The sequence below is a fragment of the Haplochromis burtoni genome, unplaced genomic scaffold (assembly GCF_018398535.1).
Source record: "Haplochromis burtoni strain Fernald_Lab_line unplaced genomic scaffold, NCSU_Asbu1 Contig_8, whole genome shotgun sequence".
NCBI lineage: Eukaryota > Metazoa > Chordata > Actinopteri > Cichliformes > Cichlidae > Haplochromis > Haplochromis burtoni.
This window is the reverse complement of record NW_024582369.1, coordinates 4,582,088-4,606,731: the sequence shown is the minus strand read 5'-3', so window position 1 is coordinate 4,606,731 and position 24,644 is coordinate 4,582,088. Positions and strand designations below refer to the sequence as shown.

The 24,644-nt window shown below is 40.7% G+C and overlaps 1 protein-coding gene and 1 pseudogene across 1 annotated transcript; both read right to left on the bottom strand.

Moving 5' to 3' along the window:
- Positions 1-8,826: 8,826 nt before the first annotated feature.
- On the bottom strand, positions 8,827-15,273 carry LOC102292295 (N-acetylgalactosaminidase, alpha). Its single transcript, XM_042226983.1, has 9 exons — positions 15,135-15,273; positions 14,484-14,640; positions 14,068-14,208; positions 13,567-13,778; positions 13,380-13,474; positions 13,102-13,263; positions 12,526-12,723; positions 12,279-12,419; positions 8,827-9,568 (listed from the first exon to the last, which is right to left on the bottom strand). The coding sequence occupies exons 2-9, from the start codon at positions 14,636-14,638 to the stop codon at positions 9,365-9,367; spliced, it is 1,308 nt and encodes a 435-aa protein (XP_042082917.1). The 5' UTR covers positions 14,639-14,640; positions 15,135-15,273; the 3' UTR covers positions 8,827-9,364.
- LOC121815531 lies at positions 8,827-24,212 on the bottom strand (annotated as a pseudogene).
- Positions 24,213-24,644: the final 432 nt, after the last annotated feature.

Genomic DNA, 24,644 nt, shown 5'->3' with positions numbered 1-24,644 from the left:
AATTGTACTCATAATGGAGTGAAAGAACAGCTGCTCACATGTCAGCTCGAAGACTGGGAACCATGCTGCCTGGTGAAAAAGACCCTGTAGTGCAGGTGGTAGTGAGGCCCCCCTGTGGGCTAGACAGTACAGGTGGGTTTGTTGGTGCACTGCAGGTGCACATCAGCCCCTGCAGTGCCAGAAGGAATCTAATGATCTGTGCCAGTACACCAGGTGCTTTCTGCACTCTGATCCTTGACTCTGACGGATTATAAATTTCAAGTGAAGCATCTTCCTTCTTTCTCTGCCATTTACAGTGTTAATTAATAACAGATGCAGATGATACTTTTACTCTCCTTGCCTGGAGAATATAAATATTTAATGGCATTTCTACTTTGGACCTCTCACAAGATCTTTGGGGGGAAAGCATAACCACTTATATAGACACATAAGTACACACTGCACAAACATTCGCAGCAGCTCCATTAGACTAAATTGTGCCCAGTCCTGAAAGTTAATGTTTAGACGCACTATGCCTGCAGAGACATACACAGCAGGCAGTGGGGGAGCTAGGCTGAAGGTCAGCTTCACATGTGTGATCTTTTTAAGTCAACAGTGAGCCAAATGACATGGATTTAAAGACTGGGGGTGGGGTGGGTGGTGGTCGGGTGACTCTTTGAAGAGTCTCTGCTGTGTGATCTTTTTGGGGCAACAGCAATCCAAATGTTATGAAGACAGATGATGATAGTCAATGTAGGTTAGCATATATTAAAGATATTTTTATTAATAGCTACGCTCAAGAAACTGTAGGAAAGTCAAGGTATCAGCTCAGTCTGATTCAAAATTATATTTGATCCAGTTTTAAGAATGTTTTTTTCATCTTAAAGTGGACAACTAAATCCACTAAAGCAATTGAGTGTTTTTAATGATGACTTTATAGTCTAATATAAAGTATTTTAGGCATTTTTTTAGTGTTTAAGTTCTATAGGTTAATTACATTTAAACATTTTCACTGCTTCTCTGTTGCTGTTGTTTTGGAGGGACGGATCTAAGAACGATTGTCACTGGCAAACAAGTTGTTATTGACTAAGTCTAAGAGAAAGTGGACCATACAGCAGCTTTTCATACCTTGTGTGTGGAGGGGGGGATTTCATTACCTGACAAAACTATTCCTTTAGGAACACTAACAATAACACACAATCAAAAACACCCCAATACATATAAAATGGTGTTACTGGCAAACTTCACAAAAATTATCAAAAGCTAAAGTAGGATACTTTATGCCATAGGTGTCAAACTCTGGCCCGCGGGCCAAATTTGGCCCGCAGCCTAATTACATTTGGCCCGCGAAGCCATACCAAATTACTATTAGAGCTGGCCTACTGGTATTATACAGCTAATATATATATTGTTTAGTATTAAGCTTTGCTTGTTCCATATTCAGTTTTCCAGCAAAACTTATTTGAGTCCATAAGAAAAGATTCATTCTTATATCTGGAGGAAGATTTTTTTTTTCAATAAATATTAATGTTAGCCCGCGACTTTGTTCCAGTTTTGAATTTTGGCCCACTGTGTATTTGAGTTTGACACCCCTGCTTTATGGAGTCAGTCTGGGAGATTGGTTTGCAACAATCGATCTAACAGATGCTTATTTTCATGTGGCTCTACACCCGAAACACAGGCAGTTTCTGAGGTTTGCATTCAAGTTCATTGAGCCACTATTAAAGGGGTCCTCCTTTAATAGTGGCTCAGCCTGTCAAATCCAGAATTAAATTTAAGGTTGGTATATCCAGCCACAAGAGGAAAAATCACTCCAGCTTGTCAGCCTGGTGAACCACTTGTCACCTAATGAAACTTGTAAATAATTCATGAAAGAATAAAGTTACATTGAAACCAAGCACACCATTGTTTTTCTTGTGACATTACCAATAAGTTTGATGTGTCACATGGCCCTCTTCCTATTGAAAAAACAAAAGTTGTATCCAAGATGGCCGACTTCTAAATGGCCACCATGGTCACCACCCATCTTGAGGAGTTTGCCCCCTCACATATACTAATGTGCCACAAACAGGACTTTAATATCACCAACCATTCCCGTGTTATTACAGTGTATCCATATAAATGGCCCACCCTGTATAATATAATGTCATCATGTTGCCTAGCAACCACCTAGCAATGGGCTAAAATGACCCATTTTTTGCAGTTATGCACTTACAACACCTTATAAAAGCATCGTATCATTTTCATTTCATAGCCAACAGTATGAAAAGACCAAACAATACGAGCATGTACTGCAATGAATCTCAGACAATGAGAAATGCAAAGTAATGTCATGGTTAGAGCAATGAATGACTTTCTACAGAGAGTAAATAAATTATTAAAGGGATTACTTTTTTTTGCCTGTCCCGTTTGGCTCTTTTGCCATCAGAATTATTGTCTAAAGGCGAAGAAAGATGCCCAACGGATTTACTTTACCAAATTGACCATCCCAGCCTTGCCGTAATGGTCCATTTGATTCACCTTTTATTGTTTATTTTATTTTCACTTGCTGAATATGGGACAGACTTGACTGGGGGAAAGAAGGGGAGAAAGAAAGAGGGAAAGAAAAACAGCTGAGAAGAGGGACGGGGGAGAAGGGCAAAAAACAAAAACCAACAGAATAAGCAGAGAAAAAAAATGCATATATCGATCACCTGGATCACCTGTTGAGAAAGAAAAAAGAAAACAAGCAGAAGAGAACAAGAGTAATAGAATAAACAACATCACAATGATATATGGGAATATGACAGTAAATACTAAATATTAAACATTATTGTGCAGCACATAAGATCAACAGAACACAGTGTGCTTTGAGGTAGGAGCCAAAAAGGGTGTAGTTTGTGGGTGTGATCACCCGTGTGTACACCTGTGAGCATGGACGCGCTTGTTTTTTTAAAAGGTTCCTTCATGTAATGATCTGCTAGAGGGTGTGGGGGGGCCACAGCCCCGTCCTCCAGGGCATGAAGCAGGTATGGAGGAGATCAAAACTCCAGACATCCAGAGGCCCCCAGAACACAAGAGACCAAGGAAGACCAACAGAGGGGCAGCCGCGCCACTGTCCCAGAAAGAGCTGAGGAGAGTCCCAGATGAGGGCTCACTCAGCAGCCGCGGAGCAGAAGCCAGGGGGAGTTGCAGTGACGCGCCCGTGAGCTCCGCCGGCAGCCAGCTGTGCCTGAGTGACCGAGCCCCAGGCCGAGAGGCCGGGGGCACCCCACCTCCGAAGTGGCCCGAGCGAGCCCCAGGCTCCAGGCCCCGATAAGCGGCCGCCAAGGAGTGAGCCGGTGTGTACCTGGACGCCCATCCCCGGACACAAAGAACCACCAACGCACCGATGTCTGAGGGAGTCCGCCACTGGCAGGGGAAGTGGTGGTAGGGGGAGATAGGCCTCCAAACCTTGGAGGGCCTGAGATGTCCCCAGAGAGGTGGCGCCTGACACCCAACCTGACATATAGACACAGACATACAGGCACACACAGATACAAACATCCATTCCCACCCTCATGCTCTCATATGCACTTACTCCACACTCAACCAACGTGGAGACAGACATAAAGAGACGCTGTACACACAATCACACTCCCCAAGCGTACTCTACGAACCGGGTCTAGGGATTACTTTCTAAAAGAACGTAATGATCAGTGTGTAATATATTATCATTCTACTTTTTTTTTTCTCCGGAAACTGAATATTTTTAGAGTAATTTAAAAAAGAATCCAATCCGTTATTGATAAGAATAGCCATTGTGTTGTTGCATCTTATATTGCTTACAGAAGCAATCAAGCTTATTGGATATCTCAAATTATGAGTGATGAGCAACAACCTTCTTATGACCTCTTCAGGACACCCTTACTTGGAAAAGGGACAGTTTATAGCAGTGCTACTGTGTAAACAAATGACAGATTGTCAGGTCAGCAGGCAACAATTGGTCCTGGTAACAAGCAGCCCAACAAGCTAAAGGAGAGGGGATGACAATCACGAAGGCCAATCAGCTGAAGAATCCACCGGTATAAAAAAAAGAAAGTTTAAATGCTGACAGACACAAACAAAAATAGCACAGAAAATCATGCACATGGATATTCACAGTTCAGACTGAAGGTTAGAAGAGAAGCATTGTTGACCTATCACGTCTCTATTTTTATTCCACCGCCCCCGAGAAATGCACACCCGCACATGACTTCTTTTTGCCAACTAATCTGTTCAAAGTTTCTACAGCATCATGCTGCGTTTTATTACAGGGCTTTACTCCAAACCCCATTATCAGCAGCAGCTCAAATAGCATCATGTTACCTAACAAATTGTTGCTGTGTGAATGCTTATCAGATGTCACCTGGAAATCTGTTAGACCTCTTTTAATGTGACCCTATCTAAATACACACATGCAAACTCACAAGAATTCCACTTGATCTTTCCAGTCTCTTCCAGCCATTCTACTTGAAGCCGGTTTGGACTAAACCCAGCAGCTGGAAGACTGTGCTCAGCTCCAGCACACCAGCCAGCCAGACTGACTGAGTTTTATTCTGCTGCTCAGAAAGGCATCGGGATCTGAAACCTCACACAGTGTATAAACCGAGGGACTGCAATGACCACACACACCTTTATAAATGTAAATGTGATCCAGGATATACAGTAGATAATTTGTGTGTTCAGCAAAAGGATCAAGTGGGAGAAAATTAGAGGTTAAGTGTATGAATGTGAGTTCAAAGTCAAGAAGGAGAGATATAAAGTTAAAGGGAAAGAATGAGATCATGACTCTGTGTGTGTGTAAGAGTGTAAGAGAGAAGCAGAGTGAGCAGTATTGGCCACAGTCTGACTTTGACCTACACAGACTGCCAGTGAGAAAGCAGCTGACAGTCTGTCCAGTTGGCATGCGCGCAGTGCTTCGGCAACGTGCAGCCTGCCTCGTACACAGAAACTGTTACCGGGTGCGCCTGTTACTGAGTCAACAGCAGCCACTGGTGGACGAATCCAGACATTCATTCATAAAAAATTATGACTACATAGTCTCGTGATTACATCTAGAAATATGGAAATCTACACTGTGATGAGGCATAGATGAATCAGTTGTCTGCTTTATATCCATTTCAGACATAACACATGAAGCAATTATGCACATATGCACTTCCTGAAGATATTGGCTATAAATGTCTTGGAATACAACGGCACATATATGGAGTCTCCATACAGTCAGCAGGGCATCCTTTGCTATAAATGCCATAAAGGCAGAACAGGGCAGAACAATCTCCACCGGGAATCTAAACTCATGCTATTTTAATGGTTGACTACTTTCAGTCTAAAGGTGGAGTCAGAACAAAGTGTTTTTTTCTGGGGCCTGAACACTGTGCTATGCTTTATGAGGGACACAGAGACCAACACAACCATGTAATGTAAGCCATTGTGACCAGAGCTGGAGGTATCTGGTCTTTGAGTAATGCATGAGCAAGTAAAAGCAGGAGGAACAAGGACGTCAAAGCGGCACCAGAGGCAGGAGTGGGATTGCAACACATGTCTGTTAAGTAATACCTTTCAAGCTTTCCATGATTGCTTAAAATAAAACCTGGGTGTCCAGTCCAGGAAATTTCCACCGACAGGAAATGACGAATGAATGGTCACTGTAACCAAAAACTCTAAACATTAAAACTTGATGTGGACTAGAGCTCTCTCTGGGTTTGAAAAAGATGGTAAGGCAGCAAATTTGCAGACTTTTTTGGTTTCTGCAACAACAACAACAGCTTAATAATCTTTTAATACATTCAGCTGTTATAGTCAGTCAGCTTTAAGAGACTACCTCAACAGCAAATCAGAAAGAAAGCTAAAGACAAGAAAATATGTTTTCCCTCTGCCCCCTTTTTCCCTAATGTGAGTAAAGGATGAATAGTTGTTAGCTGTTTTATATGCACACAATGAAAATCAGACTTTATGGATGAAATTAAGGTTTCAGGTCCATCATATTTTTCTAATTATTCACCTTCTTTTCATAACTCTATCACATTAATGCTGTTCCATTGTGACATTATTCTTTACATGTCTGACGATTAAAAAGAAAAAAATAACAGGGGCATGTTTAGTATTATTTAAAATGGCCACAGGAGCCCAAAAAAAGGCATAACACCATGAGGAATAAAGAGGGAACACATAACAATGTGTAGCACCTTTTCTGAATTGGATCGGACGTCAGGAATCAGCCACCAGCCAAGCAGACTGGCAGCATGAGATGGGGTGATGATGTCATCAGGCTAATCTGAGATGCATGACAGCAGTGTTTCTGTCTGTGCACACAAATCGTACTCGCTGTCTCTGCTTCTCTAGAAAACTGCAGGTTTTTGTGTCAGCGCGCAGGCAGGAATGTGTTAGGTAACAGGGCAGACATAAAAGAGCCACAGCGTGATCACTTTCTTTTTCTGTAGCAGCACCTATTGCGTTTTGAGCATGTGGCCCCCTTTGAGACCATATATGTATTCTGACCTATATCCAAACTCCCATCTGCATGCCGTTCGTACCGGCGCGGTCGTCAAATACCCCTTCATCTGTATTGGATTTTGGAGGCGCGAGGCAGAGAGTGTGACTAGCAGTGGGACGGAAATGAGCGTGATGGTGAGGGAGAGGGGGGGACCAAGAGAATTGAATCAGGGCTGTTGGTGTTGCGGGGGCACAAAGATGAGAGTGGTAACTGCGTCTCTGCAGCTGTGGCCTACGTGAGCATCGGCAGGAACGCTCTCCTCATCTCAGCCCCCTCCCTCACTCATTCCCTCGTTCTCTTTCTCTCTCTCTCTCTTTCTCTCATCTCTCCCATTCACCCCCTCCTCTGCTCATTTGCACTTTCAAATAGACTTTTGAGAGGCCCCCCCCTTCTGCCTATGCCCAAATCCTTCTTGCTCTGTTCTCTCATTCTTTCTATCATCTAACTCCCCTTCTTTCACAGAAAAACTGCAGGGACCTGGACAGTGAAAGATGCCGTGCTCTGCCAGGCAAAGGATATCTGAGATGACTGAATGGGGAAGAACAGAAGACAATGATCCGCTTTCCCACACGGATGCAACAGCACAGACGTACACAAAGCTTGAATTGACCTAAAGGGGAGGTGTGTGTGTGTGTGTCACCGTCATTCATTTCAATCCACACGCAGCAGCGTGCATGCCAATGCCCACAGTCACGTGACTTCAGTATCTTGAATCAGTGGGCAAACACTGGCTTTAAGGCCAAGGTCAGAGGTGATACGCGCAAGATTGAGCTGAAAGAGCCAAGTGGGAGGAGGAGAGAAGGGAGGAGCAAAGATGAGGAGACAGAATGAATACAATGAAGGAATTAACGGATGATGTTCACTGGAAGAATCCAAGGACAAAATAAAGTATGAAATAAGTTAATACATTGTAGTACAAGTGTCCAAATTAGAGAAGGTGACGTCAGAGAGGAAAGCATAATCGAGAGAAAAAGGACAAAGCAGAATGGGCTGATTGTCCTTGCACTGTTAAGCAGGTGCACTTTTTGGCAGTGGCGAGAAGGCCGAGACAGACTGAAGAGCAGTGCTGACCTCTGCTGGCTGCATATAGGGTTGACTCTGAGTGTATGTTAGCTAAATTATGGGTTTTTCTTTGTATGTTCGGTGCCTTTGTCTGCCAACCAAATCTGTATGTTACATTTCTGTATATAGGTACCAAACTACAAGGGGGTCTTTGAGTGATCATTTATTAATTTAAAGTTAAAAAGACTTCACGTTGCTAACGATAGGCTATATTAGATCATGAGAAATGCAAAGGAGGAAGGCACAAATTTACACATTTAACTAGTTTTGACAGTTTTGTTACTAGTTAATACAGAAATGTATCTTTTCAAAGTTGGTTCACAGTAAAAAGGGCATTTTCTCTTTGTCATTTAACAGTAAAGATGTAGTGATGTAATTACTTCACAAATACTTGGCATAGTCTTTTTTGTATTTCTAAAATTTAAGCCCAAAGCATCGTGCTGGGAGCTTAATTCGACTTACTACAACTGTGTTTAATTTATAAAGTGTAAAAAATACTAAGACGTAACAATGAACTTGTATTTCTTTTACTTGAGACATTTCAGGGTTTAGATTTCTTTATATTGAAAGAAAGAGGAACAATTAAAATATTTTTTTGTTTTGCTTGTTTCTAAGTTAATGGGAAAATGGGTCAATTTTAACTCATTAATGCCCAGTGTATCATATTTAATACTTACAGTTTTTTATGAGGTTTTGAGATTTTAACATCTGTGGGATATTTTTCCCCACTGCAAAATGTTAATGAATTGCACAATAAAGTTAAGCATTTTTTTTTAAACGCAAGAGTTAGCAATGGGGAAAAATAAAAAGTCATACATGGAAAGTAAAATTTAATTTATTTTTTTTAAACAAATATGTCAGTTGGTTCAATAAACTCTCCATTTTCAAAAAAAATTAATTTTCTGGCAATCACTTCATAGCTCAGGTTTTAAGGGGATATAAAATGATTTTAACAGCCCTGCTTTAGATAACAGTAGAGTGAAAGTGCATTCAATACCAAGAACTACTTGATGAAAGGGTTTTTTTTTGTATTATAAAAATAAATAAATTTTATAGAAAACAGAACTGAAACTAAACTGACCTTAAGAGATGTCACTTTCTGACAAAGAACTGGGAAGTGAAAGCTAAAAGTGAAAAACATCTTGGTACTTTTGAAAAAGCTTGTAGGAGCTGGCTGGAACCCATATGGATGTATAGTGCAAAAATCAAAGCACTCTGCTGCATATGTTTGTATGCACTATGTAGTTGTAGTATGTAGCGTGTAATCACTGTAAGGAAACCCGAAGAACTGAAATACAGCGTTTTCATTTATTTAGAGAATTTGATGACAAATTGTTTACTTAGGTCACATAAAAACATATAAATCATTAATGAGTTTTTTTCTAAAACTTGTTTCCACTTTTGTCTTTCTGAGTTGACAAAGACTGATCTCTATTAAAAAACAAAATCTAAGACAAGTGAAGACCTCTCAGTCACAGTGCCGATCTGGGATCAGTGACTTTGCTTTGGCACATCTCAGATAAAATTTTAAAATCATCATCTCTCTTTACTGTTGAGCACAGAAACTCTTGTGGCCCAGTTACTTTCAAGTGAAGATCCAGCTGGAGATCGCATCAACAAGAGCACATTTGTGCCATATACAGATGTAAAGTGGATGACCCTGAGTTTCAAGCATGTTCTTACTTGGAAGAGACAATTGTAAAACACAGTTCAGAGCTATGCGCCTGCACCTGTGCTTAGATAGAAACAAATCATTCGATCATCAGGACATTACTACTGAGGTAAAAGACAAAAACTTAAAGATTAGAAAGTGGGGTCTGTGAGTGGTCAGAGGAAAACCCGTGGAATGGCATTTTCCTCACGATCATCATAGACACGACCATGGAGCGTGCCCCCTTGATAGAACTGGCGGAGGTTGAATTTGGCAGGTGCAGAGACGTACCACATCACCACCCCTGTGGGGTTCACTGACACTACAAATTCAGTGGAGTCTTTGAGCGATGCGGTCTCATCTGTGAAGACATTGAAAACCTACAAAGAAGACGAGAAACAGAAGTGAATTTCTCTAGCAAGTATAAAGACAGACATCTTGCTGATAGAACACTTTTGGTCTCAGTGGGAAACCTTTGGTCAGATGTAGCTAGATTCTCATCATGTGTTACTTAAAGATCTGTTCTAAGTCCCTTGTTGTTCTCATTGTATATCCTACCACTAGGCCATATTAGTAGTCATTTTAAATCCATTTCCTATCATCTGTATGCAGATGATATTCAGCTGTACATTTCTTTTAATCCTTGTGAATTGAATAAACTATCCATTCTAATGGACTGTCTTAAGGAAATTAATGGTTGGATGGAAAACAATTTTCTGCAGCTTAATACAGACAAGATAGATTGTTTAATTCTGGCTCCAGAGAGCATTAAGCCTCAAATTAGACAATTATTGGGATGTTTCTCATTCACTGTAAAACCTCTGAATCTTTGACCCCCTCTGTGCTTTCTTCACTTAAGAAATATCACTAAACTCAGGACTGTTGTCTCTCAAGGTGAATTGGAGAAGCTTGATGTCTTCGTCTCCTCCCAATTAGCCTGTTGTAATGCCCTTTTTCCTTGTCTGTCAAAGGCTTCTACAAATCGCCGTTAAGCTGTCCAAAATAGTGTGATATTTTCTCATTGCTAAAGAGTCTGCACTGGCTTCCAGTTAGTTTCAGATATCAATTTAAAATCTTGACTCGTACTGTCATGGCCTTACGAGGAGAGGCCCCCACTTATATTGTCAAGCTACTTCACGCTAATTCTCCAAACTGGATCCTTAGGTACACTGATAGTGGTCTACTGGGGATTCTACACCTGTCTGAAAACCAAAGAGGATTATGCCTTCCAAACCTTAGCGCCAAAGCTATGGATCTCTCTCTCTTTCTCTCTCTGATACGGATACTAATATTTGGTCAAATATGATAGCTATATTTAAAAGTCCAATACTGTCAATATTTGTTTTCTTTGAGACTTCAAAACAAAGAAGTTGCAGAGTGCCCCCTGGTGGAAAATAAAATTCAAAGACAGCAATCCTAACAGGGTTGAAGGGTGTTTCACCCCTCTCTTTTCCTAATTTTCATTCAGTAGCTGTTATAATGCTGACACCAATAACTAATACCGGCCAACAATATTGCCCGCTAATAAATGGTTTCAACTCTTCTTCATATTGTACATTAATAATGTTCAGAAAGATTCTACTGAATTTGTAGAGTGGCAGGGAACAGATGTCCAACTGGTGTATTATGGCTGAATTCCAAATCTCTAGGTCAGAGGGAAAGGAACAGCCCAGGGACTATACACAATATAAACAGATGAAAGCCATCTCCACATTACACACCTAATATCTTCTACAGACTAGAAACCCATGTGATGAAGCCCGGGGGACACAATTGTTGGGCTGTTGTTAAATCTTGTTAATGTTAATGCATATACACCATACTGTCAAACTTTTGTCAATGTGGTGTATGTAAAGGCCCAGCATTACTACATCTCCTTTACCTTTTAGTGTGACTGCATTTGCAGGATTTTTTTTATCGTGTTCAGCTTAAAGGGATTTTATATAAAACACACCCACAATGTTTTGTTGTTTTAGTCATTCAATTGATATCCTAAAAGACCTACAATACATATGTTTCCGTAAATCTGTCTCTCTTCCACAGCATGTCTTTATCCTGTTTTCCTTCTCTCACCCCAACCGGTCGCAGCAGATGGCCCCGCCCATCCCTGAGCCTGGTTCTGCTGGAGTTTTCTTCCTGTTAAAAGGGAGTTTTTCCTTCCCACTGTCACCAAACTGCTGCTCATAGGGGGTCATATGATTATTGGGTTTTTCTCTGTATCTATTATTGTGCGATCTACTGTACAATATAATGCGCCTTGAGGCGACTTTTGTTGTGATTTGGCGCTATATAAATAAAATTGAATTGAATTGAATACCAACACCAGTTAAGCTCGCACAACTGCCCTGACCTGCTGCAGCAGTTTCAGCACTAGCATGAGTGACTATGCAAATTTTCTGTGCTTGCTTAGTGCGAAATAAGAACTGGAGCCAGCAGTTGTATCACATCCAGCTTGCTATCCTGACAGCTCCCTTTTGGTGTTCTCTTCCAGTATGACTCATTGGACCAGTGCCTGAGTTCCAGTGCTCCAACCATAATAACGACACCTGCTTTAAACAAGAAGCATGACTGTCACCCAGGGCAGCTCTGATTTAATGTCACCAGCCTGCCCCCGTGATCTGGCCTTGTGTATGACGAGCTGGACTTGCAGTTGATACTTTGTTGTTGTGTAACTTGTTTTTTTGGTTGTCGTTTGAGACACTCGCCACACCCTGGAGACTGGGTCAGGTGTTAGCTTCCACATTTCACACCACCCCAACTGATCACAGATTAGGAGTTGATCTACTTGGATGATTTTGGTAGGTTAGTGCAGCACATGATTTAATTTTATTCACGTAATCCTAATAAAAGACTGAGTCATGTACCGCGCTATAATGCTATAATATTTGAATAGATTTCAATCTTTTGTTTGTTTGTTTCTTGAATTTTTTCCCCCCGTTTGTTTTCTGTAGTGCTGTTTTACGTTGGTAACCTCAAACTTCAAAAACAGGGAAGTCTGAGTTAACCTTGCTTGCCAAAATTACCCCTCTCACCCCGAGTGAACCAGGTCGAAACACGATACACATCCCTCCTAAGTCTATAAACACATACCTTGTAGCTGCCTGCAGTATAGCTGAGTTTGCTGAGGGAAGTCGTGTAGCGATAGGGCATGTCTGTACGACGGCTGAAGAACAATAAAGCGCTGGCATTTTTTGACAGGGGGCGCCAGAACACTTCAATGCCACTTTTCTCCTGGGAGAAAGAAAAAATGTGAACAATGAAACAAAAAAACATTGCACAAAAGTCCACAAAAAGAGTCATTTAAAAAAAGAAATGTATCTACTAAATTGTGCTTCACCTTCACAATGCGTCTTCCCTGGATACCCAGGGCATCCTGGTTGATGCTGATGGCCATTTTGTTCCGCAGGATGCTCTGGGCACCGCTGGAGATGGTACGGAGGTCATTAGACATGAAAAGAGGAGCCGCCATGATCGCCCAGAGAGCCATCTGAGAACGAGACTGTTCCATGCTGAGGCCAAAGTCGCCAATAATCAGCTGTGAAGATTAAAAAATGTCACACCAAAGAATTAAATTGGAGGCTGTAGTCTGTAGTACATGTAATATCTCTTTCAGTATGGAGGTGTAGCTGAATGATTTGTGCACAACAAATATATATGTAGAGCACTGAAGAGGCTTAAACAAATCGTAGAGTAAGCAGAGACAGATTCTGTGGTTTGTTTTAAACAACTTCTGAAAACCCGTTTTTGTAGATGAGCTTTTGGTTTGGAATGAATCTCTGATCATATGTTAGATTTTGTGTTTGTTCATGTGTCTGTAAGTTTAAACATGTATTTATGGCTTTTCTATTGCTTATGCTATTCCCTAAAGCACTTCACATTTGGGGAAGATATTACAAATTTCAATTAAACAAACCATATCAGGGTCGTTCCACCTTCCAGGACCTGCTGCAGATGTCAGGGTGTCCTGATTTTCAAAGAACCAGTCAACAATGTTCAGTACACTGTCCCAAGAGTCCTGGATGTCACCATAGTTACGCCACAGGTTGCAGATCTCACCCAGCTGAGTGTAATTTACCTAAAAACACGCATCAGTTTCATATAGTGAAGAAGCAAATACTAAGATTCCCTTTTTTAAGTATTAGAACAGGATTCGAACAAAACATCAAAAAGTATTTTGGATTTTAATCGTACCTTAGGTGGCAGCCCACCCTGGTAGGCAGGCCAGCTGCAGGAATAGCCAATGGGACGCCCTGTAGCATTTAAAGCCTTTGACATGAGAGGGTAACCTGTTCAAAACAGTGAACAGGAGATCTCAAATGAGGTCCAATCAACAATATCTTAATATCCACACAGAAAAGGTTCAGTCTTGTGATTTTACCCTGCTCTTGCTCCGTGGCATTAGAGTAACAGCCGTCATATTTAAACATATCCACCTCCCACTCTGCAAATGTTTGAGCGTCTAATTCGATCTTATCCAGCGGGGTGCCAGGGTAGCCCACACATGTGAGTTTGCCCATGTCCCCATAGATGCCCAGCTTTAGGCCTCTGTTATGCAAGTAGTGTGCCAGCTTTTTGATTCCTCCTGGAAACCTGAAAGAGTAATATCAAACACACACATTTTTAAAAAAGCCTTCAGCTTTCATTTTGTAACCACAGCATGATTTTTTTTTAATCCTGTAACCCAATTTCCTTTTGCACTTTCCAGGGAAGTGAAAATTCATATTTGTGCTGACACTAAAACATACCTGCTATCAATCTCCTGAGTACTGTGTTTTGCTTTTCACATGATTGTACGACTGTCACACTACTTCACTGGCTGTAGGCCAATAACAAATATATGTTTACAATGGTCTTTGTGCTCACGCAGCAAATACTGCACCTCTTAGGATCAGGCTGCAGCCGTCCCTGATCGTCTCTTTGTTTGGAAGACCAGCAGTCATCTATGTTCACGTAGACGTAGCCGAGTTCCTTCCAGCCATCCTCTGCAAGTCTGTCTGCCATGTCCATGAACAGATTCTCACTGGAAGAAGGACAAAGATGTTTCATAATTGTCTCAATCACATTCCTATTTACACTGATACTGCATTTGAAGATAAGAGTGTAAAGAGTGTAAAGAGCACTACCATATCTATTAGATATTCTGTTCAAACCAACTGCTTCTACTGGCTTTTGTTATATCCTGTTAATATATCTCTATAAAACTGAGACTAGACCATTATAGTTATAATACCGAAATACCTTTTAAGTTTTCAATACAATCAAGCCTGGTGGTACACATTCAAAATTTTGGCTTACCTGATGCAGTTCTTTGGGTCGTTTTCACAGTCAATATCACATCGGTATCGTTCCCATGCCAACCACCCCATGGGAGGGGTCCTCATCAGTCCATTGTCAAGGGCCAAAGTGGTCCCAGTGAGCGCAAAGGCAAAAAAGAGAACTGCAACATGCATTTCTGCAAATACAAAATTACAAGCTGAATCAGATGTCAGTGCAGTGTGTCAAAGATGAGCCAGAAGAGTACGTCCAGAAGACTAAACGGCAAAATGCAGGTTCATGATTGCAGCACCTGACGAATAATCACCTGACATGGGTGTGAACGTCAAAACAACCTGCTCGGTGACTTACCAGTGAAATAGACTGATTGTGTCAGATGACCAAATAAAAATCACATGCTTATATAAACGATGTTCTGCTAAATAAAAGTTAGAATATAAAAGCTGTTCGCAACATGATCGTCATTTGGTTCTTGTAAATACGCAACACTCGATGTCAAGCGAGTTTTTGTATTATAAACACTAACTTGACGGTAGCTTATTACGTATAACTAATCTGGCATAGACAACAATTATTCTAGCAATTTAAAACGCAGGGAATCTAATACACGTTTAAATGATTTAAACGAAGGGATTTGCTGAATAAATGTATGAAATGAAAAGCTGAACTCACTGAAGTCCGATCACGGCTCTTGGAAACTGAAAGCTAGAAAGAGCAAATAAGACCAAGAGCTCAGCCTCCTGCAGTCCGATTCTGTGCTCTTGTCTCTGGTCTCTCCCTCACTTCTTTAAATAAATGCGTAATAAAAGAAAACCTGCTCGGTCCTACTGTAGGGGAATATACAAAAAAGTACACATGACAAGGAAGTGGGAGCCACGTGACAAAGGAACCCTATCAGCTGACCACAAACCAGGAAGCGAGAGAAAAGCCGCCGGGGAGACCATTGATTACAGTGGTTCCCAAACTTTTTTTGCTAGGCTCCCCTTTGTTTTACAAGGAAAATGTTGCCCGCCCCCCTGCCGCGCACGCACGCACAAACACATCCTCCAACCACACACATCCCTGTATTTTGCTCCATTGCGGTTTATTTCACACCTCAAACATTTAGTAAACAATTAAGCAAATACAAGTAATCTGCAATAAATTACAGGTAGTAAGAAATAAACTACTAACTCTTTTACGCTACGTCCACACCTACACGTGTTTCGAATCACCGAAAACGGAGATTTTATAAAAGTCCTTTTTGCATTTACATGTGCACAAGGAATACAGAGTTCGTCACGCAATGTCAAAGGTATGTGCCTTTTTTCACGTCAGACTGTGCGCCACTTATTGTTTACATGAGATGAATTGCAGAATGGCAGATAGAGACAATACTGTTAATCTGACTATCTTCAGGTTTTTACACGCTTACATACACACACGCAGTTACTGTCCTCCATTTAGAAAGGCAGAGGCATCACGGTGTGAATTTTTTACGTGTAGTTGTTTTTTTCTGTGTAATAATATTCAACATTGCTATCAATACATTTTTCAAAAAAATGCCTCTCTGTGCAAAATGGGTTTAAAAACATAAACAGCTGTGGGATACTGTTTGTCCTTAATTTGAACCGAGGGAACAAATCGTAGCAGGATCAGCCTGATATTATTTGTATCCCACTGTAACTTTACTGTATAAAGAGCTAACATCCCAAAATGTCAGGAGTAGTTAGTCATTACAACAAGTGTTTGTGAACTAAAAATCAAGAATGTGGGATACTGTTTGTCCTGATTTGGAAGAGCCCAGCGCTGCTCCCGACAAGGGAAAACCAATTATGCAGGGGAGACCTACCTTGGCACTTGTGCAGGTGAAACCAAAGGGAAGATATGCTTCACCATATTTTCTAGTCTTTGGCTTAGAATGAAGTTGGTTTGGAAACATATTCAGCTATGCTTCATCTCCTGCTTTGCGTTTGTGTGGGCGCCCTGTGTAGCAGTGTCCAAGCATTTGGGTTTGTTTTTTTTTCCACTTTTCATACCGTGCCCCCTTGCAATGGCTCTGCGCCCCCCCTAGGGGGCGGACCCCACACTTTGGGAAGCTCTGGATTAAGTTTATTTACCTCAGTTCTGTAGCTAATTTGATCTAAAAAAAAACAAAACACCTATTCCAGTTTCGAACTGTTTATGTTTAATGAAGTGATGTTAAATGTGATCAAATCATTCATACATTATGTTTCATAAAAAGCTATAGATTGTAGTAGCCTTCACCTCTCATTTGGCGTTACAATCCTGGTGATGTCTTTGTGTGATGAACAAAATAACTACTGCTTCTTCCTTACAGCAAAAGTGTAAACATATCCACATCCAGCAGGAGGAGTACTTGGAATACAAAATTTGGAACCACAAAACCTGGATTTAGTTGCTTCAAAAGTTGCTAAAAATTCATAGATGGATAAAAAGTGCTATAAGATAAAGTCTTGTGACTCTCACTTTGGTTGAAAGTGCAAATATCAATACAAGAACTAAGAAAAAAGAAAAGAAAAGAATAAAGTGATTTCTTTGAGGGGGGGGGGGGGGGGGGGGGGGGGGGGGGGGGGGGGGGGGGGGGGGGCAGGGGGGGGGGGGGGGGGGGGTGGTGGAGATATAAATAAATAAATAAATAAATTTTATAGAAAACAGAACTGGAACTAAACTGACCTTAAGAGAAGTCACTCTGGGACAAAGAACTGGCAAGTGAAAGCTAAAAGTGAAAAACATCTTAATCACTGAAAGGAAACCTGAAGAACTGAAATACAGCGTTTTCATTTATTTAGAGAATCTGATGATAAATTGTTTACTTAGGTCACATAAAAACATATAAATCATTAATGAGTTTTTTCTAAAACTTTTTTCCACATTTGTCTTTCTGAGCTGACAAAGACTGATCTCTATTAAAAAAAATAAAAATACTTACTACGTTCACTACGTCTCTGCAGTGTTTACATGCTTACATATACACACAGTTTACTGTCCCTCCACACATACGACTCGGTTCTGCTTCTATGCCCCAGCTTTGTTTACTATTTCCCACCGAGGCTTCTAGACTTCTGATTGGCCAACATTTCTACACGGTTAGGAATATATCGCCACCTGTTGCTTTGGCATGTTCCTAGCAGCGTTTTCCTTCATTTCTGCGTTTACGTGTGGACGGGATTATTTTTTAAAACGAAAACGGAAAATCTCCGTTTTCAAAAATACCCGTGTACGTGTGGACTTAGGCTACCTAAGACAAGTGAAGACCTCTCAGTCACAGTGCCGATCTGGGATCAGTGACTTTGCTTTGGCACATCTCAGATAAAATTTTAAAATCATCATCTCTCTTTACTGTTGAGCACAGAAACTCTTGTGGCCCAGTTACTTTCAAGTGAAGATCCAGCTGGAGATCGCATCAACAAGAGCACATTTGTGCCATATACAGATGTAAAGTGGATGACCCTGAGTTTCAAGCATGTTCTTACTTGGAAGAGACAATTGTAAAACACAGTTCAGAGCTATGCGCCTGCACCTGTGCTTAGATAGAAACAAATCATTCGATCATCAGGACATTACTACTGAGGTAAAAGACAAAAACTTAAGGATTAGAAAGTGGGGTCTGTGAGTGGTCAGAGGAAAACCCGTGGAATGGCATTTTCCTCACGATCATCATAGACACGACCATGGAGCGTGCCCCCTTGATAGAACTGGCGGAGGTTGAATTTGGCAGGTGCAGAGACGTACCACATCACCACCCCTGTGGGGTTCACTGACACTACAAATTCAGTGGAGTCTTTGAGCGATGCGGTCTCATTACTGACCTAGAAGACGATTCACCTCGACACACCACGACGCCGACGCTTACGAGCCCGACACACCGGAAGTCCCGCCATCAACCAAGAAACCACGAAACAGAAGATCGCATCTATCTACAAACCTACTCACTCTAGCAAGTATAAAGACAGACATCTTGCTGATAGAACACTTTTGGTCTCAGTGGGAAACCTTTGGTCAGATGTAGCTAGATTCTCATCATGTGTTACTTAAAGATCTGTTCTAAGTCCCTTGTTGTTCTCATTGTATATCCTACCACTAGGCCATATTAGTAGTCATTTTAAATCCATTTCCTATCATCTGTATGCAGATGATATTCAGCTGTACATTTCTTTTAAACCTTGTGAATTGAATAAACTATCCATTCTAATGGACTGTCTTAAGCAATGTTCCCTCTAATTTTTCATGTGTCTGAGCGAACACACAACTCCCTGAGCGGTCCCTTGGACCACTGTGAGCAACAGCAGACGTGTGCACTGTGGTCACGCCAGCATTGAATCCATCCAAGTTACATGGTTTATTAAAATAATCAAATTACAGTTCATTATGTTAGACTACTTTTAATTAACTGCTTTAGCCCACTTACAATGAAAATTTAAAAAAAATTTGTTCATGACCTGTGTAGTATGTTACACTTTGGAAGTAAAAATAACTCTGAACTCCAATTTTGAAAACACAACTTTCTTTTTTTATATTTTTATATTTATTACAAAAAGTTCTGCATCAAATTTGATGCCACACAAATTATTTGTGCCACTCCAAAAATAATTTCTGTCCACTATGAGATAAAGGAGAACAACAGCCTGATACCTGCAGGCCTGACAACAGGAGATGTATCACTCCTGTAACACCTGTAACATTCAGTAGTCGCCTCATTGTTCTGACACACACAACAAAACTATTGACTACACTACACACTAACTACACAAGATTTGCGCTAAACGTCGCAAATCTCTCACATCTCAAAACACCGCACTCCTAAAACTTCCCCCTTTCCTAAATGAGTAAATGCCATGTTGCCATATCATTTTTTGATTGGTCAACATGGTACATTTTTCCACCAATAGGAAAGGTTGGGGTTTTTTGTTTTTGCTCACAGGGAGAGTGCTTTGCGTTTTCCTTATAAAACGCCGTTTTTACCGTTTCTTCCCGCAGTAAATATAAACAACGACAGTATTCAGGAAGAAAACCAAACATTGCAGATATTTTTATCATAACTCTGGTTTTACGTGGCCTATCAACACAATTTAAAAACTGGTATAAAGTCCACACTTTTTCCGTCAATTGTTCCGTCTGTCCTGCTCACATCTCCAATGGTTGTACACGTTGTCATTAACGTGGCTTCACTCCACATCAGCCACGCTTTGCTAGCTAAAACACCGGTGTCGGCACATAAGGACGCTGTCATATTTCACTCTCTATACATTATATATATATATATATATATATATATTAAATTTAACACATATATGAGATATTTCAACATTATATATATATACAATGTGAAATTATTGTTGGCTGTGCTATTGGATAAGGTTACATCGTTCTAATCCCATACGGGAGCAGCCAGTCACTTACTGACTAACACTGCAAAACAGAATTGTTAAAAATTAATTTCAATTCAGGTTAGATTTTTTTTTTTGTGCGCAACGCAGATTTTCTGTGCGCAGAGACCGTGCCATCAGTGCGCAATTGCGCACGCGCACAGCTTAGAGGGAACATTGGTCTTAAGGAAATTAATGGTTGGATGGCAAACAATTTTCTGCAGCTTAATACAGACAAGATAGATTGTTTAATTCTGGCTCCAGAGAGCATTAAGCCTCAAATTAGACAATGTTTGGAATCTTTCTCATCCACTGTAAAACCTCTGAATCTTGGGTTAACTTTTTACCAATCTTTTGATGCCCACATCAAGTTTTTGACCCCCTCTGTGCTTTCTTCACTTAAGAAATATCACTAAACTCAGGACTGTTGTCTCTCAGGGTGAACTGGAGAAGCTTGATGCCTTCGTCTCGTCCCAATTAGCCTGTTGTAATGCCCTTTCCCCTTGTCTGTCAAAGGCTTCTATAAATCGCCATCAAGCTGTCCAAAAAGCTGCGGCAAAGCTTTTAACTCGCAAATTTTCTCATATAACCCCATTGCTAAAGAGTCTGCACTGACTTCCAGTTAGTTTCAGATATCAGTTTAAAATCTTGACTCGTACTGTCATGGCCTTACGAGGAGAGGCCCCCACTTATATTGTCAAGCTACTTCACGCTAATTCTTGTACAAATACAGGCCATTTACCATTTAATAAAAGACTGAGTCATGTACCGCGCTATAATGCTATAATATTTGAAAAGATTTCAATCTTTTGTTTGTTTTCTGTAGTGCTGTTTTACGTTGTTAACTTTGAAACTTCAAAAACAGGGAAGTCTGAGTCAACCTTGCTTGCCAAAATTACCCCTCTCACCCCGAGTGAACCAGGTCGAAACACGATACACATCCCTCCTAAGTCTATAAACACATACCTTGTAGCTGCCTGCAGTGTAGTTGAGTTTGCTGAGGGAAGTCGTGTAGCGATAGGGCATGTCTGTACGACGGCTGAAGAACAATAAAGCGCTGGCATTTTTTGACAGGGGGCGCCAGAACACTTCAATGCCACTTTTCTCCTGGGAGAAAGAAAAAATGTGAACAATGAAACAAAAAAACATTGCACAAAAGTCCACAAAAAGAGTCATTTAAAAAAAGAAATGTATCTACTAAATTGTGCTTCACCTTCACAATGCGTCTTCCCTGGATACCCAGGGCATCCTGGTTGATGCTGATGGCCATTTTGTTCCGCAGGATGCTCTGGGCACCGCTGGAGATGGTACGCAGGTCATTAGACATGAAAAGAGGAGCCGCCATGATCGCCCAGAGAGCCATCTGAGAACGAGACTGTTCCATGCTGAGGCCAAAGTCGCCAATAATCAGCTGTGAAGATTAAAAAATGTCACACCAAAGAATTAAATTGGAGGCTGTAGTCTGTAGTACATGTAATATATCTTTCAGTATGGAGGTGTAGCTGAATGATTTGTGCACAACAAATATATATGTAGAGCACTGAAGAGGCTTAAACAAATCGTAGAGTAAGCAGAGACAGTAAATATAGACATATATAAAATCCTTTTATTATTATATAAAGCTCTACATAGACAGGCTCCTGCTTATATAGCAGAGTTTCTGTGAATGTATCACTGTAGCCAGCCTGTCTGGTCTTCTAAACACCATCTCCACCTGCCCCTCGCTCTGATTTTTAAACCAGAGGTGATCGTGCTTGTGAGGTAATTGTGTCCAAACTGTGAAATGGCCTTCCTCAGCCTAACAGGCCAGCTGATTCTGTGGTTTGTTTTAAACAACTTCTTAAAATCCGTTTTTGTAGTTGAGCTTTTGGTTTGGAATGAATCTCTGATCATATGGTAGATTTTGTATTTGTTCATGTATCTGTAAGTGAAACATGTATATGTGGCTTTTCTATTGTTTATGCTATTCTATAAAGCACTTTGTAACTATTATTATTATTATTATTATTATTATAAATATGTTTATATTTGGGGGAGACAGTAAGAAATTTCAATTAAACAAACCATATCAGGGTCGTTCCACCTTCCAGGACCTGCTGCAGGTGTCAGGGTGTCCTGATTTTCAAAGAACCAGTCAACAATGTTCAGTACACTGTCCCAAGAGTCCTGGATGTCACCATAGTTACGCCACAGGTTGCAGATCTCCCCCAGCTGAGTGTAATTTACCTAAAAACACGCATCAGTTTCATATAGTGAAGAAGCAAATACTAAGATTCCCTTTTTTAAGTATTAGAACAGGATTTGAACAAAACATCAAAAAGTATTTTGGATTTTAATTGTACCTTAGGTGGCAGCCCACCCTGGTAGGCAGGCCAGCTGCAGGAATAGCCAATGGGACGCCCTGTAGCATTTAAAGCCTTTGACATGAGAGGGTAACCTGTTCAAAACAGTGAACAGGAGATCTCAAATGAGGTCCAATCAACAATATCTTAATATCCACACAGGAAAGGTTCAGTCTTGTGATTTTACCCTGCTCTTGCTCCTGGCATTAGAGTAACAGCCGTCATATTTAACATATCCACCTCCCACTCTGCAAATGTTTGAGCGTCTAATTCGATCTTATCCAGCGGGGTGCCAGGGTAGCCATACATGTGAGTTTGCCCATGTCCCCATAGATGCCCAGCTTTAGGCCTCTGTTATGCAAGTAGTGTGCCAGCTTTTTGATTCCTCCTGGAAACCTGAAAGAGTAATATCAAACACACACATTTTAAAAAAGCCTTCAGCTTTCATTTTGTAACCACAGCATGATTTTTTTTTAATCCTGTAACCCAATTTCCTTTTGCACTTTCCAGGGAAGTGAAAATTCATATTTGTGCTGACACTAAAACATACCTGCTATCAATCTCCTGAGTACTGTGTTTTGCTTTTCACATGATTGTACGACTGTCACACTACTTCACTGGCTGTAGGCCAATAACAAATATTTGTTTACAATGGTCTTTGTGCTCACGCAGCAAATACTGCACCTCTTAGGATCAGGCTGCAGCCGTCCCTGATCGTCTCTTTGTTTGGAAGACCAGCAGTCATCTATGTTCACGTAGACGTAGCCGAGTTCCTTCCAGCCATCCTCTGCAAGTCTGTCTGCCATGTCCATGAACAGATTTTCACTGGAAGAAGGACAAAGATGTTTCATAATTGTCTCAATCGCATTCCTAGTTACACTGATACTGGTTCAAGGTTCTTTATTTGTCACATGCATAGTTATACTTGTATAATACACAATGGAATGTAACCTGACATAACCTGACTATTTGAAGATAAGAGTGTAAAGAGTGTAAAGAGCACTACCATATCTATTAGATATTCTGTTCAAACCAACTGCTTCTACTGGCTTTTGTTATATCCTGTTAATATATCTCTATAAAACTGAGACTAGACCATTATAGTTATAATACCGAAATACCTTTTAAGTTTTCAATAAAATCAAGCCTGGTGGTACACATTCAAAATTTTGGCTTACCTGATGCAGTTCTTTGGGTCGTTTTCACAGTCAATATCACATCGGTATCGTTCCCATGCCAACCACCCCATGGGAGGGGTCCTCATCAGTCCATTGTCAAGGGCCAAAGTGGTCCCAGTGAGCGCAAAGGCAAAAAAGAGAACTGCAACATGCATTTCTGCAAATACAAAATTACAAGCTGAATCAGATGTCAGTGCAGTGTGTCAAAGATGAGCCAGAAGAGTACGTCCAGAAGACTAAACGGCAAAATGCAGGTTCATGATTGCAGCACCTGACGAATAATCACCTGACATGGGTGTGAACGCAAAACAACCTGCTCGGTGACTTACCAGTGAAATAGACTGATTGTGTCAGATGACCAAATAAAAATCACATGCTTATATAAACGATGTTCTGCTAAATAAAAGTTAGAATATAAAAGCTGTTCGCAACATGATCGTCATTTGGTTCTTGTAAATACGCAACACTCGATGTCAAGCGAGTTTTTTGTATTATAAACACTAACTTGACGGTAGCTTATTACTTATAACTAATCTGGCATAGACAACAATTATTCTAGCAATTTAAAACGCAGGGAATCTAATACACGTTTAAATGATTTAAAGAAGGGATTTGCTGAATAAATGTATAAATGAAAAGCTGAACTCACTGAAGTCCGATCACGGCTCTTGGAAACTGAAAGCTAGAAAGAGCAAATAAGACCAAGAGCTCAGCCTCCTGCAGTCCGATTCTGTGCTCTTGTCTCTGGTCTCTCCCTCACTTCTTTAAATAAATGCTGTAATAAAAGAAAACCTGCTCGGTCATACTGTAGGGGAATATACAAAAAAGTACACATGACAAGGAAGTGGGAGCCACGTGACAAAGGAACCCTATCAGCTGACCACAAACCAGGAAGCAATAGAGAGAAAAACCGCCGGGGAGACCTGCAATTGCGGTTTATTTACCTCAGTTTTGTAGCTAATTTGATCTAACAACAACAAAAAAAAACACCTATTCCAGTTTTGAACTGTTTATGTTTAATGAGGTGATGTTAAATGTGATCAAATCATTCATACAATGTTGTTTCATAAAAGCCATAGATTGTGGTAGCCTTCACCTCTCATTTGGAGTTACAATCCTGGTGATGTCCATATGTGATGAACATAATAACTACTGCTTCTTCCTCAGAGAGGAAGTTCTATTATTAGAATTATTACAGCAAATATGTAAACATATCCACATCCGGCAGGAAGAGCACTTGGAATACAAAATTTGGAACCACAAAACCTGGATTTAGTTGCTTCGAAAGTTGCT